This window comes from Meleagris gallopavo, chromosome 17 (assembly GCF_905368555.1).
Source record: "Meleagris gallopavo chromosome 17, MGAL_WU_HG_1.1, whole genome shotgun sequence".
Lineage (NCBI taxonomy): Eukaryota > Metazoa > Chordata > Aves > Galliformes > Phasianidae > Meleagris > Meleagris gallopavo.
Window position 1 is genome coordinate 3,866,622 of NC_139420.1, and position 21,111 is coordinate 3,887,732.

The 21,111-nt window shown below is 40.1% G+C and overlaps 1 protein-coding gene across 1 annotated transcript in view; it reads right to left on the reverse strand.

The window, feature by feature from the left end:
* Positions 1-7,696: 7,696 nt before the first annotated feature.
* TMEM132C (transmembrane protein 132C) overlaps positions 7,697-21,111 on the reverse strand; it is a 180,995-nt gene continuing 167,580 nt past the window's right edge. The window contains exons 6-9 of the mRNA XM_085238846.1: positions 19,758-19,963; positions 19,030-19,303; positions 17,977-18,168; positions 7,697-10,812 (exon numbers count right to left, since the gene is read on the reverse strand). Of these exons, the coding sequence (XP_085094972.1) occupies positions 9,613-10,812; positions 17,977-18,168; positions 19,030-19,303; positions 19,758-19,963 (1,872 nt within the window). The 3' untranslated portion in view covers positions 7,697-9,612. The remainder of the gene's footprint in view (positions 10,813-17,976; positions 18,169-19,029; positions 19,304-19,757; positions 19,964-21,111) is intronic.

A 21,111-nucleotide genomic window follows, 5' to 3' on the forward strand; every position in this document is an offset into this window, starting at 1 on the left:
CCCAAAACCCAATGTACAGCACTACCCACATTGTTTTTTTAATCTAAGGCAGGAAATAACTGTTACTAGAACGACGAGTGATGAGAGAAGAGATAAATGGGCTAATTAGGTTAATACTTTTTCTTAAAATGATTTCTCAGCATATGAAGATTTTTATGTCCATTACCTCAGCTCAAAGGCTGAAATCAAGCTTCCCGGCTGGCCTCTCCCTCCCTTCTTTCATGTTGGTACCAGCCTATTTCTGAAAGAAGATATGCTTACTGCTAACAGCAGGTTTTGCTAGGTAAAAAGGTCCTTTGCTATAGCCTTTGCAGTGCCACAAAGGATCATGCTGGCAGTGCAGGACACTGCTTCACAAGGATGCTGGTGCTGATGAAGAGAGGTGAGAAATAGCCAGCCTGATCTGCCCAAGTTTCCCCAAACGTTGTTGTGATAACTTCAAGAGAAAGAGACACTAAAACAATATGATGATCAGCTCTCTTCCCTCCCTTGTATGCTCTCTTTCTGCCTGTAACAGAGGTAGACATTCATACGTTCAGTAGTAACATCCTTAAAGCAAACACCAGGCTGTGAATATTTCCCCTTTCTAAAAAACAGGGAGTTCTAAAGAGAAACAGAGTGGCACACAGCTCAATCTCTGCCTCCAGATCTGGCTGGAATACTCAGTGTCATCAAAAGAAAGGAGAACGAGACCTGACTAAGCCACGCATTTGCTGCTGATGCTGGTATTTTTATACACCATGTACATGCAAATCAGCTTTCTGCATTCATCTGCACTGAGGTACATCCCTGGGAAGGGTTTAATTTAACGTCCCATCTGCACCTTCAGCCCACATGCTTATGCCCTTCACCAGCAGAAGGGTTCTGTTGGCCGAAGCACTGCTTTATATCATCAGCTGAAAGGACTTGGCTCCTCCATATGTTTTTCCAATGAGACCGGTACAGAGCAATTCCTCCTAGCATCAACCCTATCATTGAATTTGATTACCTGCTGGTTTAATTTGGTGAATTGTTAATATGAATCCACTGATTTATAGATTCAGTTTTAATCACAGGCTATGTTTGATTGCAGCATTATTCCATTCTGGTAGTTTAGTGAAATTGTACCAGATTAGTAACGTGCCTGCTTCATTTTATATTTATTTTCTTGTCTTTTTAATAAGATCTGTAAGTACGTAGAACTGGTTATTTTATCAAAGCGTATCCTGGTTCACAAATCCAGAGCTAAGGGCAATTTAAACTTGGGTATTAAAAATATCGAACTGAAATAAGCCATCACAAAAGCTGGGAAGACAGACAGCCCTTCTCTCCTCCTTCTGCCCTTTCATATTCCCTTCCTCACCATGCCTCTGCATCTTGTGCAACGGGGGCATAGCCTGCTATATGTATCTGTGCAATGTGTGCCAACTTACCCAGGGACAAGATAACTGCAGGAACATGTAAGCACTGTGCAGCTGTTCTAGCCCTGGAGATGCAGATCCCATGCCACTGCCCCTGTCTCGCAGTATCAGGAAGAGCCTTCCATGGCAATGCCCTGGTCATTTAAAAATTGAGGGGTGTGCCCACACCTGCAGAATGTGAACAGAATGGCACTGACAGCTTCAGCTTTAATCCTACAGTCACCTCAGTTTAACTAGACTGAGCTTTTCAGCCCAAATGGTTCCTGCTGGAGGGAACAGAGAAAAGATCTGAAGAGGAAAAAGAAAAAAGCCCAAAAGCACTGTCTTCAGCCTTTTCTAAACAAAACAGATGCATTTCAATCTGCTCTTTTTATAGGTAAAAGCTAAATAAATACAATCCCTACTACAGTAATTAGTTCACAGCCAGATGACGCTACTCTAAGGACTTCCAGGAAGGAACCTGAAACACAGAAGGCTCTCTGAAAACCTGTATTACAGGAGGTCTGTACTCAGAGACTCACACAGACACAAAGCTCTGCAAAACACATTGGGAAATGCTACACTTCATAACCATTCATTGCTGTGAACCATAGCAATCACTCACAATCCCACTTTATCACAGCTGATAATTCACTCCGTCCACTTCCACAGAGTGCCACACTCTTAATTCTTACAGAAACATTTTCTTCCTACCTCAGCTGAGCTGCTTATCTCATTAGCACAGCCTAAAAATCTTCTCTTCAGCTATAACTGTTAGGCCCCCACCAGGTTGTATCACCCACGTCCAACAGCTTCTATCATAGGGCAAGAACCAGGACAGCCTCATGGGAGACAAAGTAAGAGAGCAGACATTCAGGTTCCCTCACTTCCCTTGCAATAAAATCCTCACTCAAGTACATTGACTACAGCTACCTGGGTCCCATCAGTACTACCTGATGGAAAGTAGAAGTCTACAAATCTCAACTCATTGCAGAGGTTTGGTTGACACAGGTCATGGAGAACAGCACTCCTGTATGAGAAATATGCCTGGATTTATTACAGTTGGTTTTTTTTTTTTTTCCTCCAGTTGAGAATAAAACCCTCCTGCTGCATGTCTGGGGGAAACTTGCAATTTTTTCAACATGCTGTGTATCCAAAAAGCCTCAAAGCTGTCAGTTTCCCAACACGCTCACTTCTCTCTTCCCTCGATATCATCTTGCATTTTGTGTTTGTAATTGTAGGCTTTAAAAAGAGTAAAACACAATGCCCTGCAAAGCAGAGAAGATTACTTTGAAGTGCTCCAAGAACGTGTGTGTAAAGCTCATGCCACATGATGGATGTAGTATGACGAACCTAGGGGCATGATGGCAAAAGTAAATGGCAGACCCCAAAATGCAGGGGAGGAGTGAAAGAATGGGAACTGGTGACTTGATTTGCCAAATTGTTTCTGTTAAAAAAATATTAATCTTTTCAGACAATCCACAAAAAAAACCCTGTAGCAATATCATATTAAATTAATAGAGCCTCATCATTACAGTAACCTCAACTCAGTTTTGTAAGATCTATAGTGTCATCATAACCAGAGAGGAGTCCCTGAATAACTCTGTTCCTATAGCAATTGCTGCTAAATGGCACTGAAGTGATAATTATTAGCTACACAGTGTTTTGGGCAACCGTGTGTTCAGACTGGGGCTTTCTGCCCACAGTGCAGTTAAGCTGGAGCCTCACACACAGTACAATTCTGTCTGGGAACGAAAATCTCCCCTAAGAAACATTTAGCCGCGGACTGCCTCAAAATAATGAGCCATCACAGAATCAGCCCTTACCAGCAATGCTGTTCACCATGCAGTTCCTTGCATGTTAGCATCAACTGTCAGACTGGATGCTCCAGTACCTGCTGCGCTGCTCCTACCCCACACAACAATGAGTAATAAGTAATCAGGAGGGAGAGTTATTTGCTAATTTGCATCATAATCTGTGTCTGTTGTTGCATTTTGCTGACAGCTTATTTTTAAACACTGAAATCCAATTTAGGAGCATTTCAAAACAGAACAGTCTTCTGGCTGCTATGGCTACTTTCCTTCCTTGCCAAGAAGGAAGGAAAATGAATATGTGCAAGCGTTGAGTGTCACTGTCCTACTGCCATCCCAGAAAGGAGGGCACAGCACTGTGAACTGACTGTTTTCCAGGTTAAACCATCAAACATCAAAGCATTTCCTGAAGCAGAAGGCAAGTCAGCACACTCACTGATTGAAGGAACATGCACTTCCCAGCAGAATCTTTTGCACTACAGTTGAGTTATACTAGAAAAGCATGTGATTTAAGAAGATTCACGTTGGCTTTCCTTTCTGAGGTGTTTCTGTGTGCACATTTCAGAACAAATGATAATCAAAACACTTCATAGAAACGATTCAGGATTTCCGTTGAAGATGTGTTACGTGTCACATGCTTATAGCCTAATGAATTGGCACTCTCAGCCCATCCCCAAGTCCTGGTCTCTTGAGCCCTCACGTGCTATGCAATCACCTATCACCTGGGTGTTCTTCTGAAAAAACCTTTGTAAAGCACATGCAAGACTGAGACAGGTCACTCCAAAGACTCCCTTTAAGTAGGCAGGGGGGACAAGATTTGCCAAGGGCAAGGCAGAAACAACACAGTTTCTCACTTTTCCCCTGTTTGGGACACCTAGTCAAGCAGGAAGATTTCTCCTTCCCTCTAAACAACTTAGCAATAAGAAAATCACAAAGAAAGAAGGACCTTTTCACCAAGGTCTACTTTGTGCCAGCAACTAACCTCCCAGTAACCAAGAACTTCTCCTCTCACCTTCATCCATTTCCTCAACCCACAACCACCATTCTCCTGTCCCACAGTCACTTCTCACAACATTAACACCATCCCACCAACAGCACAACTTTCCAGTCCCACCTACAGAAGCTCTCAAGCAGTGCTCACCCTTCAGCTGCAATAACCCAGGTACTCTTCTGTCCCCCATCAGGCTGGACTCCTCATTACTGACTGCACCAGCTGATTTCACTAATTACTTCCCTGGGGCAGACATGTCTAGGCCTTGCACAGGTGTAGCTGAGTTTCTGGGCCTCAAAAGGGGACTAACATGCTCTGTGGGTGCTGTCTCACTTGAAAAGCTAGGTCCTCTTTGGGCTGCTTGCAGCTTTACCCTTTACCAACAATTGGAAATCATTGATCTTCTCAGATGAAAGACTCTCTTCTAAGTGAAAATTATTATTAATGAATTTCTATCTTGGCTCCTTGACAGAAAATTGTACCTTGCAGAGTGTTATCTTTGCAACCATGCACCCCTGGCACTTGCAGATTCCCTCATCTGGCAGAGTGAGGCACACTGCCAAGAGTGATGTTCAGAGGGGCTTCCTGTGCCTGATCGCAGTGCCTTTGTAAGTGCAGCACAGCAAGGCTTAAGAAATGTAAATCCTGGCATTTGACCTAATGTGAATTTCTCAGATAAATATTTCCCAGCCTGGTTTCTTCCCAGCTGAGATTATCATTTTCAGAGTGTCGTTAAGAATAGGACTTTGACGGTATTTTTGGTAGTGGAAGATAAATTGAAAAATTTCAGCATCTGCCTCTGAAACTTTTTTTCTGTAGCTTCCAAAAATTAAATGCGAAGGCAGAGCTAAGTTTTTTCTTTCTTTCTTTTTCAATTCTTTCAGTTGTCTCTTGAAATATACCCCTTCTTCCTTGTAAAGAGCTAGATGTTATGAAGTCATGCTCCTGGTTAGCCAGCCAAAAGTTATCGGGGCCAAAACCAGTGGCCTCTTCTAGGCTTCTTCTGGGCTTGAGACCTACAAAGAACACAGAGAACCACAATACCATGAAATACAGCCCTTCTGCCCCTTTTTTTTTTTTTTTCTCCCTTTGAGAAAAAAAATAAATATTTATTATTTTAGAAAAGTTCAATGACCACTTACTCTACATCCTACAGACAGTTCCCTCGTATTCAGAAAATCTATGTGGATAAGTGAGGGCTGCTCTTAATTTTTATTCCATGAAATGCTGGGAATCCTTAACACATCAAACCTACAAAAGGATGTGAAGCAGCGTTTTTGGACTGGAGAGATTTCCTGAGTGCTATCAATCCCCACCAGCACAGGCCTTGCACCATGTGGACTGGTTGCTGAATACCTCATGCCCCATCTGAACGGATTTACCACATTTGAATTGTTATCACACACACAGAACCTGGAGCAGTTGTTGTTCTTTTTCATAATAATTAGATGTCATTATGTCACGTGTCTTCCACTTGGTCTTTCATCTCCAACTTTGTACCAATGTGTAGATTAGCAGAAGTTCATTAGCTGATAACTCAAGGACTAAAAGACGTCAATAACAGGCATGTGTTAGTGAAAAGAAACACCAGAGAAAAGCATTTCGAGTGCTTCAGGGATGTTCAGCTTACATTTCAGCCTGCTTGGGGAAGATGGTTGCAGTGACTGTTTCAGCAGTGCATACAAAGCCTCTCAGATTGGCCAGGCGTGTGCTCACGTGGGCAGTTGTACATGATTGATTGTCAGTTTGAAAAATGATTATTACAGCATAGAGAAGATAAAGAGTAAATCAGAACTGTAATGAATATCCATGGTAATTTTCAATGTGTGCAAAATGCTGTGCGTGTGTAAGTGGCCAACATCCAGCCCAGTGCTATAGGCTGCAGTCAAGGGTCTGTATGTGTGCAACGTCTCTGAAACCACCTGCTTCAGAGAGGCTCTAAGAGATTACATCTTCTAAGGCAAATAACATGGCAGAATACTGTCACTGAGAATTGGCAAGGGCTAATCATTAGTGAAATTTAGCTTCCAAGGAGGCATCGTTTGTGCTGGTCAATAACATAATGACCATGACTACACATTAAATATAAGCTCTTTCCAAAAGGGAGTTATTTCAAACAGTCTAACCCTAAATCTGAACAGCAAGCAGAGAGCTATAGATGCAGTCAATAACTGGAAAGGAAACGATGATTATCTTAACAAGTACTGAAATAATGAATAAGCTATAATTTTCCTATTCTTAACAGAAGAGCTCTGTTCCTCTTTGGGAACGTTGAATTCAATCTGAGTTCCATTCATACAAGAATGAGACTTTCAACAAAAATTTACATCACTGTTTTTGAGAAGGAACTGCAAAACAGTTTCTCATGGGAAACTGATTTTTTCATTTTTTTAATTACAATGACGATAAGTTCCTTACTTGAAAAAACTTTTGAGGTTTTGGAGAGGAAGAGGTGAATTAGGAGTAATGTTTTTGTTCACTGTGGGATACATTTCCTGGACAATACAGTGAGATAGCAAGATTAAATATATATATATATATATATAAATAACAACCATGTGCATTTCATTATGAACATGAAGAGTAAGATGAATTCTCCTCAATAGGTTTTCTCACAGCAGCCAACTCTTTGCTATGTTGGATAGAGATACCCTTTTCTCTTCTGATCCTATATAGCCTCAGCTGCCAAAAGCAAAGATAGGGTGCAGGGACTAGAAATAGAGATGGCCATCATTCCTTTCCTCTCCACCAGTGCTGTACCAGTATCGCAGAGAGCGTTTGGAAGCACTGGTTTATTGGAGATGCCATCCTTCATGCTGTAACAGGAGCTGCTCAGCACATGAATAGCTTCTTAAAAACGCATTTTGAACAACTGCATTGTGTATGCCTGTGATATCATGGTGAGCTATTTTAGTTCCGTATATCTTTTTTGTTCCACTCCTGTTGTATTTTGCTGCTCGGCACTGTAAATGTCTTTTTCACCTCAGAGGCACTTGCATTTTCCCAGGAAGATATACTGATCCCTGAGGTGTGGCTGATGCATCACTGCACTTAGCTTGTGAAGTAGCTCGGGGTCCTTTGGGATGCAGGGTGCTTTGTATTTGTCAGTTGTGATTCAGCGAAACTTGCTTCCATCTGAACCTGCTGTATCAATCAGAGAAGCAACATAATTAATCATGACTGGGCTGCACGAAAGTTGCACACATCAGAAGCAAGAGTCCTGGAGTTGTTCGTGCTGATGGTGGGCATGGAGATGAGCAAGATTAATAGTGACACTGCCATGAACTGTGCCTGACTGCTGTCTTCTCCTGCCATCCATCATCATCACCACATGTTGGGTGGGAAAGGGAAGCAGTTCACAAAAGAAGGATCAGAACAGTGAAAAACTTTCATACATCTCTATTCTCTCCTCCAAAAGCAGCTTAAATTTTGTTTCAGCTGTTAAGCAGTGGATGCAGTACTTCAGCACAGAAATGACAGAAGCAGCCCCCTCCCCTCAGAAAAGAGAAGTTAACTTGTCAAGCCATGTAAAGCATTTTAATTACAATTTGTATAACATGTATAAATAAATATTACATTCTTTCAGTCTACAATGCATACTAGGCTTATCGTGTTAAAACGTCCGTCTATGTTACTGGGTGGCAGGATTGATTTTGTCTCAGTAAAAAAAAAAAAACAAAACCAAAAACAAACAACAACAAAAAACAACAAAGGAACAACAGCAAAAGAAAGCTCCCCTAACAACAAACTATTGAGTTAATAATTAAAAGAAAAAAAAAAAAGAGAAAAAAAAAAAAGAAAGAAATACATCAGTAGAGACAGGACGATGCAAGTGCTTCCAGCTAACAGTCAAGACATAATACTGCTTTCCAAAAGGCTGGATATACCATCTTCCTTGGAGTTACCAAAGGTTTGGGATGTCAGAGGTTTTTTGATCTGCGTCTCACTGGTGTGAACTGGCACTGAGTCAATGCAGTTCTGCCAGTTTATACAACAAATAACTATTTTGTATTTCCTTCAGATTCATTACTGGTTTTGTATTATTTTTTAATACAAGATAATGGATGTACTGTCTAGTCAAAAATTTTCAATCTTAGCTGGGTTAATGGCAAAAATATAAGTGTATATGTATATTTTTTAGATCAATACAGAGCTCTAGGTATTCCTTGATCTTGCTTCAGTAATATTTCTCCCCCTCTGAACAGCTACAAGGAAATACAAGTCTGGGGACAATTCGTTCATTCTTCCAACTCTCAAAGCTTAGTGGGAACTGGTGACTAGAAGGAACAGAAACTTACAGAATGAAATCACGAACTCATGAACTTGGAACAAACCCCCACCAAAATCCAGATTGTATATATTTGACCTGTGACAGTCTCTGTTCCAGGTACACTTAAAATAAACCAGTGGATACTTCCTCTGGTTGTAACTTCGACATGGTAATGCAACACAGCACCTTGGTCCCTTGGTAAAACATGGGAATTTTGGTTGTGGAAACGTAAAACAAATAACGAAACAAACAATCCAAACCTGAAATTAAAATGAACATTTCTTCCAAATGGAACATATTTCTAGCTAGAATGAAACAATTGAGGCTTTTGCTTTCAGAAGAGACCACCATAAATGAAAACTGTTCAATATTTGTCCTCTGAACTCTTTAAGTGACAGGAGATCTTTATAGCCAACTTAGAAATAAAATATTCTTGGTCCACTGCAGACTTCCTATATTGAAAATTTTCCTGGTTTTAAGATAATTAGAAGAAAAATACAAAAGGGAAAATGACTGTGTTTCAATCTAGAAGACAAACAGAAAAGTAAAAATAAAAATAGCAAGTAATTTCTTTCTCCTTCATATTTAATGCCAAAGACATATCTTCACTTCAAATGAAAGAAGAGAAAGAACCAGACTGAGTTACAGTATGAAGTCTTCTTATGGGTCGTATGTCCATAACTGGGATGTTCTATTGGAAATATAAACAAGCAATTCTTTGCTTCTTGCTTATTCTTTTTAAGGTCTTATATTATCTTTATCTTTTTTTTTTTTTCCTGAATATTTTTGGTACTTTGAAACATCAGTATAATTATTGTTTCTGTGACCCATAATATATATTTTCACAACCTCACCTTGCCCAGTTCATTATACTGGCCATACCATCTCCTTGTTCCTTTCTGCTATTTATATCCTAAATCCATGAAAAGCTTTTGGGAAAGCAAAGCAAAGTGAAAAACCTGAAGAAAAATACACGTAGCCACAGACAGTTTGGCAACTTTCTTTCCCTGATTGTAAAAAACTGCCTCATAATTTCTCCTGGGGATCCTTTTCCCACCCCCTCTTCTGTCCCAATATATACTGTAGAACTGAAGGCATCAAGGTGTGGTTAAACCCCCCTCCCCCCACCAAAAAAAAAAAATAATAAATCCCAGCAAGGAGCTACACTTTATCTTTGAGCTTCTCCATGTAGTTTCTTATCTCTTTGGAGTCCCCCAGGTCCATATCCTGGCACACCCACTTAATGTCATCGTCATTGCTACTTAGGATTGAATTGACAGTCGGACAACCGTCGTCGGGTGGGATGGTGGTGAATGTTGTGAATTTTACCCGCTTCCTTTTAGAAGTTGGCGAATGTAAAGGTTCGGATTTCTGTTCCTTTACGACCTTGCCCCCTGAGTCAGCACTCCTGTGAATCTGGCTCTGAATGTTCTTCTGAGCACTGCCATTGAGGAGCTGGTTGCTCTCCTCACAACCCGTCCCTCGGTCAATAATAGTTGTGTGTTCATCCTGCTGAGGCAATGCATCTGCTGTGTTCTCCAGCAGTTCTGCTTCATTTCCCAGCCAGACCCAGTCGTGGGAATGGGTCATAGTGGTCTGTCCTTCCACCAGAACCTGCTTGTGACGGTACTTAAGTGCAAATGTTGCACAGTTTATTAGGAAGACTAGAATTGCCAGGCAGAAGACCCCTAGCAGAGCATACATCCCAATCTCCAGATCACTAAGGCCCCGAGGTGTCTGCACCAGATCATTTTCCTCCATGCCTGCGTTGCCTTTTGGGAGATCTACTTGAGCAGGGAAGTTGGTGAAGTCTATGGGAATGTTCTGCAGCTGGCTATCATCCGAGAGTTTGCCACCATCCAGCTTGTTGTTTTTAATCACTTTATTTTTTATTACAGATTTTGCTGTGGTGCCGACTTTCCTGATGGTGCTTTCCTCTCGCTCTGCTGAAGAGCCACCATAATACCGTCCCTCCTGGCCATAACGCTCCTGGTCAGGCGCTTTGTGCCGGCGGTCGCTGGCATGGTTTTCAATCTCCTCACCATCGTAATCTCCACCTGTATCAGAGTCTGCATCATTCTGGCCAAACTTGACTTTGATGTTGCCATTCCCCACAGCCAGGATACTTTTCCTCTTAGACTTCTGGCAGGCTTCAGAAATCATCATGTCCACCTTGACTAAGGTGCCCTGACCTTCACCTTCTGCTGCCACAACCGGCCATTTCAAGGCAGCATTCTGATGGACCGAGACAACAGCTTCATCTAATGATACAGCAGAAAGAGAGAAGTCCTTAGAGTCATAAATGTCCAACGGAGTAACAGAGCTGTCACTGAACTGAATCCAGGTGCTTACCACAGCTTCCTGAAAGGAGAGGGGTATGGTTAAAGACAGGATCTCAAACAGAACAGCTAAACCCACGGCCGCTCATTGATCTCTCAGCTCTGAATGAAAGCTGGAGGAAATGGGAGACAAAGTCTCTGCATTGCACTTAGAGCAAACCAGGCTTCAGCCGACGGGGCAGAAGGTTAGTCTCATTTTTCACTGACATTCCACTGCTACCCTTCCTGCAAGTATTTTGCAAAAGAACATATGAAATAATGGATGTCAGATGCCCGCAATACCGAATATCCATTGGTGAGCTACAATTTACATAATTCACAAAGAAAGCCATTCCTGTCATGCAAAACCTGGAAAAGACAAAACAGAAAAATTACTACAGGCACTTGAAAATTAGAAGTTTTCTTCATGTTGCCCATGCACAGGTATCACAGGGAGCTGTCAAATCCAACAAGGCATAAGTATCTTTGCAGGAATAAAGAGCTACCCAGGTATCTTGGCAATGCTTGGAGCAGAAGATTCACCTGAAAGAAAAAGAGTCATGGAACAATTCCATTTTTCAGATTTGTTCTATCAAAACACACTTTATCCTTGAGATAGTGAAAAACTCTTCTGCATTTCTGTGTCAAGGAGAGGAGGATGAGGATTCTGGTATGATCTCTGTGATATCAACAGAAATGGCTTGGATTTAATTGGACTGTCTTTGTTCTCTGCAGGAAGCACCACTAGAAGTCATCGTTAGAAGAAAATACAAAGCTAGAGGTCAGCTGTTTGCCATTTGAATCCAATCCAGATGATACAGATATTTACTTCTCCATGTCTCAGTAGCTTTCTTTGCAGGAGATTTCTTTATTTTTTCATTTGCTCTATGTCTTGCCTGTTAAGCCAGCAGACATGCAGGCAGATTGCTGGAGTGCAGCTTCACACAAAAACTAAGTTCTTTTCTTCACCAGACTTAAACTGCAGATGGCCCTAATAACTTTACACACGGGTACATCAGAACAACTGGGCTGAAAATCACCACTGGGGAAAAACATTGCCACTCTGTTACCAGCCAGGCATAATACAAATTTATAACCCAATATGGTTTCCAATTGGTTACAATTTGCTATGCTATGGTTATAAACAAAGGGAATTGCTACCCTTCTAGTTAAATTTAAAGCTTTTCAATGAAAACAGCAAGGGGAATTTAGATACTCAGAAGGTTGGACTATACTGAATACATGATTTCCAAAGTACTATCAGCAAGTTCCTGAGGGACTGAAAGAAGGAAAATAAGTTGTGGCACAACAAGAAAGAAGGCAAAGTTCTCAATGATTCACATGTGCTTCAAATAGCTGAAACAGAGCCAGAGTAGCTCAGGAGCTGTTAAGGGTAAAATGCGTATGGAAATTTAAACAGCTGATCTTTCATTGGAGAAACAACCCTAAAATGGCTGAAAAGGCTGAAGCATAGAGCTAGATGGCACAGCTTAAACATACATCATAGAAATCTGTAGCAGAGCAAACTCAGCCATGGGAAAATAAAAAAAAAGTTCTATGGAGATGTGTAGGGAGAAAAAGATGCCTCTCCACTTGTAATTCAACAACACTATTGCCTTCCTTCACCCTAAAAAAGGAGGAGTCCAGCATTGAGAATTTCAGTCCAAATGGCAAGAAATTTGCAATCAAAATTAAAACTTTCATTTTGGCCACTATTTCTTTATTAGTCTGCATGCCTGATTTTATGAAGCAGAGGTAGAGAAGAAAGAAATGAGATGAGATTTCCAGACACACATGATTTACTACAAATATCAGCAGTATGCAATACCTTAGGTGCTATTTTTTCCATTACTGAGGTTTTTTTTGTTTCCAAAAGACCATTTTTTTCAAAGGAAGAACCAATTTATTCACAACACAACACAACACAACACTGTCATGCTTATACTACGGATGGTGTTAATTAAAAAGGGGGAGAAAAAGAGTGAAAAAGAGATGGAATCTCAAATCATGCCAAAATATATTGCATCAGTCCCAATATTCCATTCAGCAACAGATCATTTCCTCTCATTCACATTGTTAAAGGCAAGCTGAAGGCAAAGGAAGGAAGTGAATTTCCCAAATGATTATAAATTCTGAAAAGCTAAAAAGAAAAAGAAAAAGAAGTGATTTAGTACCATGTCCTTCAAAGAGCTGTTTCTGCAAATCCTATGTACTGCATCAATAAATCCCCTCCGAATCTCTGACAGGGACCTCCAATTACTATCAGCAGATGAAGATGGATTGGAGCCTTCTTACCTGCAAAGCTCTTGCCCTCAATCTGATGCCCTCAAGACTGAAGTGACAAATACTTGCATTCATTAATTATTAAGCATAAACAAATAGTCTGAGGGATTCTCTCTCCAGTCTTTCTTCCTTCCACTTTTCCTTTCACTTATGCACACACACACACACAAACACTCAGTTGTACTCTGTGAACAAATGAACCACAACTACACATTAGTGTCAGCCTCTCTTAGAGAGCAGGATGATTTATATGGTGGCAGTGATGATGTGAAGTGAGTCAGATACTGCATATTAGATCACATTAATGACAGCACAATCCAATCCAGAAGAGATGAAGAAACTACTTTCCACAACCACTTATAAATACCATGTTTTTCCTAAACACATAAAATATTTATATATTTTATATAAAGGACATATTTTGTCTATATTTTTTCTCGTGCTTTTGCCATTCTCCCCCATTCTAAGTACAATTACACAGCAGATCAACAAGTGTGACAGTTTTTCTTCATCTGCTGCAGTTTCACTACCTTTTCTAGCTCTGTATTATGTTGCTGTTTATCAGTCCAAAGATGCCACTTGACAAATCTTTTTGGATAGCCTTGAGTTTTGCTTTCTACTAGTATTGTTATCTTTTATTATCCACATAATGCTTAGGTGGATAAAAATAGGGGGAAATTACCGGGGTAAATAAGTGACATGATATTAATGGAAACTGAGAAGATATGTATTGCCTGATCTGGAATGCTCCAACTCCCCCTGTATGAGTCAACCAAAAACACCACTGTTTGCTGGCTATGCCTGTTCCACCTAGTGAAAACTACCAGGCTCACTCTGCAGAAGGCAACCTGAATGCAGGAAGCAGAGCTGGTTGGGAAGCTCAGCAGAAAGCACATAAGACAGAGATCTAATGGGTCCTGCGGAGCTGGGACTTGCACAAGTTGCCTGTGAAAATCTAGGAGCCATACTGCTGGTTATTTTGCCCTCTAAAGCCTCAAATATCCTTTGAAAGTCTGGCATCTTATTGTGTTCCACCGAGCCCATCTGTGGCATCACAGAAACCTTTCAGCATGAAAGATTGTGATTACAAAGTATCCTTGCTCAAAAAAACCTGGGGTTAGCTTGGTACCAGGGCATGATACCTTGTATTCTTCAAGCAAAAATTAGAGAAATAAGATATGTAGGACTGATTGCATTTTAGAGAATGCTGATGCTTAGAAACATGCATGAGAGGACTTATCAATATATTTTACCTCATCCCATGACAAGAGTTTTTTAAATGGCCTTCATTCACCAAAGCACATGTAATAGAAGCTGTGAATAAGCCTTAAACTTCTGGTGTCAGCTGCAATAGTCTTGGAGCGAGGCAGGACATCAAAGGAAAAAAGGACATCAGAACAGCTCTGCAGAAAATACCACCCCCCCCAAAAAATAAAGGAAAATGTACACTGTTCTCAGCTTCCTCTATTAGACCAGCTCTGATAGTTTCATCTGGGGACTTGAATGCTGAAATGGCTTTCCCAAAAAATATCAAAGTATTACATGTCCATTTATTTTTAAGCCTGCGGCTTGTGTAGTAAAAACTCGGCTTGATCATTATGATGTGGAAATGAAAAGCAGCCAACACTCAGATCTGAATTCAAACCATGCATTCCTTTACTGCGTATTTCTTTCTCTCCTTTTTGTCCAGTCTGCTAATGTGACATTCCTTTCCAGTGGGAATTTGCTTGTATTTGTAAGGGAAGAATTCAGATTCTTATCTAACAACACATCGTTTCTCTTTCCCATGCTGCTCAATCCCTTTATCACACAAGGTGCCATTACATTCATTGCTCTATCAGTTTAAAGAATATAGAAACACAATTTAAAAGTAATTTACACTGCAAGAACAAAGTAATGAATTCACACCATAAAAATACCCTCAATATCCATTACTTAACTCTGAGATGTCAGTGAACTCCCAGAACTAGTTTTCATGAAGGACATAAGCTAAAAAAGGACAGTATTGTGTCAATCCAAAGGGCAGGGATGTGTAAGAACTCCAGCTTGTCATCCTGGCTCAAGTGACACTGAGCACCCTCACCTCCTATCAGAGGGAAAGCTGACATCTTGCAGGACACTCCCTGAGGTTACAGATGACCTCATAGTGCTGGGTCTTGTCACTGATGTCAACATGAGCTACACGCATGGAGGAGAAGAACTTGGCCTTTAAAAAGTGCTAACACTGCTCTTTTTGATTCCATAGAAAATATCTTCAGTTTTCTAGTAGCACTGAGAGATGCTTTAATACATACAGCTATTTACTAAGGGCTTTCTTTTTTCTTTCTTCCACTTTATCCACTGCCATTTCAGTTTATTACACTACATGCCATACCCTTCAGTGACGAAAAAGCTATGATATGACTGAGTTTCCCCTGAAGAGCTAGCAGAAATTTAAGAGTCCTTGAAGCTCATTCAGATCTCAAAACACTTAAACACTGAAGATTTTCTTTTATTTACATTTTGAAGAAGGCTTTAAGATAGCAGTGTTTATTTGAACAAGTCTGCAAGCCAAATAGAACAGCTTTCCTACCTGAGCAGATTGCCTCTAAAAACAGACTGTGCACAGCTACAGTTTCCAAATTTTCAGAAAATATTTCAACTTAATACTTAAAATTTGGTTAACCTCCACTTATTTTTAGGCACCTAAATCATTAGTCCACTTTCAGCATCAAAGAACTAGCCATTGATTTCAAGAAACGGAGTTGTGGGCTCAGCATCTCACAACGTCATCTCAGGTAATTAGTTGCCCAACAATAGATAGAGATACCTAATTTCAGGCATCTGAGAGTAAAAGGAAGGAAAAAATGGCTTATCTACTTTGAATTGCTAAATGTTTGGGAAAACTGTGAATCTTTTCAAGACTTGTGCTTTGGCTGTTGTTACCTGTGCAGAAATGATGTGTATAACCAAGGAAATAATCTAGTCATAATGTTCACTGAAAGTCACAGATAAAATACTGAATTCATTCCTACGATATTGAAGGATCTGTAATATCACAACTGCAAAGTGCTGTGTGTTTTCTATTGCATTACGAAGGTGTACTGCTTAATCTGGAAGGAGCAATATTGTGCCTGCCAGAGTACCAAATACCCAAGCATATTTGTTAATACATGTTGAGGCTTGGCCATTGAAAATACTAAAGCGGAGCTAAGGAAAATATTTGACTAAGAACACGCTGACATATAACAATATTGATATATATATATATATATACAATTATTCCTGAGAAAAAGGACTTCAGCTATCCTAACTTCTATTTTGTTTCTCAGCTGCATCAGTATGGTTCTTTGTAGGCTCAGGCAGTAGGGACAGCAGCATCGCTGTGCTGCTCAGCACTATACCACACAGAAGATACTGTTCAGAATGGAATATGCCCAGTCATTTCTGTAACAGAAATGTGCCACTTGGAGGAAACACATACTGTTTCCCTCAAGAAAATTCAGCTTCAACAAAAATATTTCACTAAAATTTTGTTCCAAAAGACAGACACTGGGAAAAAGTATTTCAAAACAAAACAGGTTTATATGTTGTCATTTTTTTTTTGTTATTTCATAACTTGCCAATTGACATGATATAGAATGTCATTTCATATCATACTACCATGCCATAATACAATATGAGATGCCATATTGTACACTAATGATGTCATGTATTAGTATGTCTTAATATGTTGTGTTCTGATAAGTATCTTTGCATACTCAGGCCTACAAATCTGAGTAATTGATGATAAATCTGTCAAACTTTCCAGATTCACAAGCTCTTTTATCTGGAATCAAAGCTATGATTCTTCCAATGATGCTGCCACAGAAATGGTGTTCTGTCTACTTAATGCAATTGGGTTAGGCATGCTTTAGCTTTTACTTTTATGGTCTTTGAGGACACCATGTCAGAAGTGGTTTCTAAGCCCTGGAGAAAGGGCATAAATGGGTTAATTAGATAAGATTCTTAGGTCTACAGGATACAGTAAATTGAGCAGATGGGCAGCATGTCCTCCTAGTTTGGATATTTTCCTGTCACTAAGTTATAAAACAATCTAAATTATTTTCATGTTCCAGAAAATTAGGTAGCAATAATCACAAAAATGGGCCATTAAGGTTGACTTGAGATGTAATACAGTTTCTCTTAGAGGAGTAAATGTAGGCAAAGTTAACTGCATGGTCCCCAGCCCCACTCCTCAAATTGGCTGACTGAGCAATGAACATAGATACAATATGTTTTGCTGCTGCTGTTTTCAATCTGTTCCAATACAACTGTTTGCCTTGGTCTGGTGTTAATCCTCTTCCCTCTTTTCTACATGAGAACTGAGGACTGCTTGGAAGCCTCCTTTTCCAGAGATGGAAATTTGCTGGCTTAAATTAAGAATCACCATATTGACACCCTAATAATGAACTCCCCAAAATCTATTTGAAAAAGGACAGAGGAGACTGGAAGCCTGCTGTGAATCCAAGAGGAAAAAGAAACGTATTTGGCTTTCTTCTGCTTCTACATTATAGCTCTTCAAAATATAAAATTGTTGTGATACACAGAGCTCTTTGCTCTCTGGCACGGAAAACAAGGGCATGCTCATATAGCAAACAGAGATCACTGTCCAGAGACTGTGTTGCAAAAATAACAGCTGTTGCATTATTTAAAGAAAGGGTACTAAAAATGTAAATAATGCAAACTTTAGTATAGCCAGAACTCTTAGTGTGGATTAAGTCCATATCTGAAAGGAAGAAATGAGAAGACAAATCCAGAGTAACTCTACAGAAAAGCAATTGCTGTAGACATGAGCTAGGATTACTTGTACACTTGATACTAAAATATCACATGTACTTTGCGTTGATAAAACACTGTCCCCATTCCAAAAGGCAACAACAGTAAAATCTGAAGTGTAAACTACCTGCTTAGGAGTGTGAAGTAGCTCTTGAGCAACAGTTGTAGCCACAATTGCACGACTACTTGCTGCGCTTGGCTGAAGAAAGAGTGAAAGCCCAGCCACCATCTGGACTCCAAGGTCTGTTATGGTCACTTTGTCATCTAGAACAGTCACTGTCTTCTCTGCCAGGATGGAGTCAGACAGAGGAGACAAAACCTTTAGAGAAACACAAAAGAATCAATTTAGAGAAGGGACAATAATTTAAAATAATATCTCTTATGTTCATTTTTCTTCTTGTCTCCAAAGCCTTAAGCATAAAACCTAGTGGGAGAGTGCACTGAAAAGGCAGTCTGATTTCAAATGGTGTGTGGGAAAAAACATTCAGTACAGAGATTATTCCTAAGGGAGTTTAGACACATTTAGGATTCGTCCTTTGCTTCTTTGCCTGGTAATTCCCGTATTAAATTTCCCTTTAACAAAATTGGGAGACAAACTGCTGTCTTTACGGGAACTTTGGAGGGCATTGTTCACACATTTATTGTCCTCTCCACTTTCCCCATCTCATAGACAAGCTTTATTCAGATTTCATGCATTGGGTTTCTTCAGCTGGAGAAGAACTGAGACATGGTACTGTCAATTTCCACTATCAGCCTTTCAGAGTTAATTCACCAGGCTGTATTTTTGTTTCCTGAGTTAACAATTAACAAAGTCAAAAGAAAATAGGCATTATCTAAGGGTCTTCATGTTATAAAGTCAAAATGATGCTCATCAGTTGACTGGTGATAGTCTGCATCTATGTGGGACAAGGACTCTGACTTCTCACAACCTGCAATTGCTGCCTTTTCTAAATGCCTCTGAAGGCTGCATGTCCCACTCCTGGTCATTCAGCATGTCTTGCACTGTCACTACCTTGGTTGAATGTCCCCTCATTAACACTGTGTGTGACACTCTAGAAGGTCACAGGAATGTGATGGGAAATTATCCTGTTTCAAGACAGAGGAAAGCTGTACTGTATTTCGTGCTCATGCATAGATTCTCTAAGTGAATGGTAGAATGTGGCAGTCCGGAGCACAGTACCTGCATTGTTGTCATTCCTACTTCCCGTCCGATTAAAATCCTTCCTTCTTGCAGCTTGGCAATGTGAGGTTCTTCCAGCTTCATAAAATCCATTACAAGGTCTGTAATGTCAAACTGCCAATCCGAGCCCAGCAGGTAGCTCAGCTGACCCCAAGGGCTAGAATCCTCAGCTACAAACTGTGTCAGGACTCGCACCATGGCATGCTGGTACTGGAGAGTGCATCCTCTTCCTTTCCGTTCATCTTCATCTTCATCATCACTGTCTCTGGTGGGTCTTTTGATTAAAAAAAAAAAAAAAAAAAAGAGTAAAGAATCGTTTTCAGGAAAATTAGTGAAACTAACTCTGGAGTGCTAGTGGAGAGGATTCCTTTAAGTTATTAAGCCCTCCCTTCTTTTGTGTTAAGATCACTGCTAATCTGTGGCTATTTAGCACGATAAAGAACAATACAAATGGACAACAACACTCCTTCATCTAAGTTGGTATATGTGAACAACAGTTACTATTACAAAGTTTTATACTCTGTTGCACGTGATAGACAAAACACTCCATAGGCTTTAAAACCTTTATTAGACCTGCAAATGTCCAGAGCAAAACTAAAGATTCCAGTGCTGTTGTTACACAAGGAAAGATGCTGCATTTGGTGCAGAAGCAGCTGTTCCTGCTGAGACTTAAAATCAACTCTATTATTTCACAAAAATACCCAAGAAATCGAGCATCTCAAACACACCTTTTGTTGGAAACCACGGGGACTCGCCAGCCTTTTATTTGGCTCAGTTCTGTGTCCGAAATGTCTATTTGAAGAGGCAGGCGTGGGACCCAGACTGTGATTTGCAGAGGAGCGCTCAGATACTGATACGTGAAGTTCACGAGCACATTCACCTTGCCTTTCATTTCTTTGCCATTGACATAAACATAGTCACATCTATCAGAAACCTAAGGTGAGGGAGAGAGAAAGAAGAAAAAAGGTAATTGTTGAAACAACACGGGCTCTAAGGGTAATCCTCAAAGCTCAAAACAAAACAAAACAGAAAAACCCCAAACAGACTCTTTTTTTGCATGCTAATGACAACCTTTTAGAATGGGAGCAGATGAACACAAAAATTCATCATTGGCTCTGGAGGTGCCTGAAAACTGGATACCAATTATGAAAGTAGTGGTCGATTCTCTGTTTGCTATGCACTGTTCACAGTGCTGTGGAATTTGAAATGAGCATGGCTCCTTCGCACTTGGCCAAGAGGAGCTTGAGAAACCATGACAGGCCTCAATGGTGGCAAGCAACAAATCGAAGCTCTACCCCAACAAGTTTTGACCTTCAGCAGGAGGTGACACTGCTTTCAGTCCTCAAAACAAAGCTGACTTTGGAGTGGATTTCAGCCACTGCAGAATAACAGAAGTCTATTCATTCCCTCTGCAATAAACATTATCTGTTTGTAAATGTTTTCATTTTAGTTAATGCTGTAAAGTATTTCTAAACACTGCAGTAGATTTATCATTAACATGTAAATACTGTCTTGAAATATAAGCAAGTATTATCATAGCCATGTAAGAGTTATATCAGTAATCACATCTTTAATCAATGTTGTAATTTACAGACCATTGAGTTTTCTCATTTATTACTTTACTGAGTACCAGTGATAAAATCACTCCCAAATATATAAATCATTAAGAGGGATGCAAATAGTATGAAGTGACTCCATGTGATAAAGTCATTGTCGTATCTATTCCTAAAGGTGTCATAAATGTCTGGGGAAATCCTGTGGTACATTAATCATATATTAAGTGGCTAGCAATGGGAGCTGTTATATTATTAAATGAGCTGGCATGTCTGGAGAAATTAACAGTAAACCCAGAAGATTTCTTCTACTCCTGTACTTGCTCCCATCCCATCAGATACATTTCATCACCCGTAACAAATATTGGCAGTGGTGGTAATGTGTCTCTCCACCTGAACACATACCATCATCTGCTCCCTTTTACTTCCACTCAACACCATTTTATTCTAATGAAGATTTCCAACTGGAAACTTTCACATCCTCACACTCATAGAACAGATGGGTGTCCTTTGTGATCACAGATGCAGG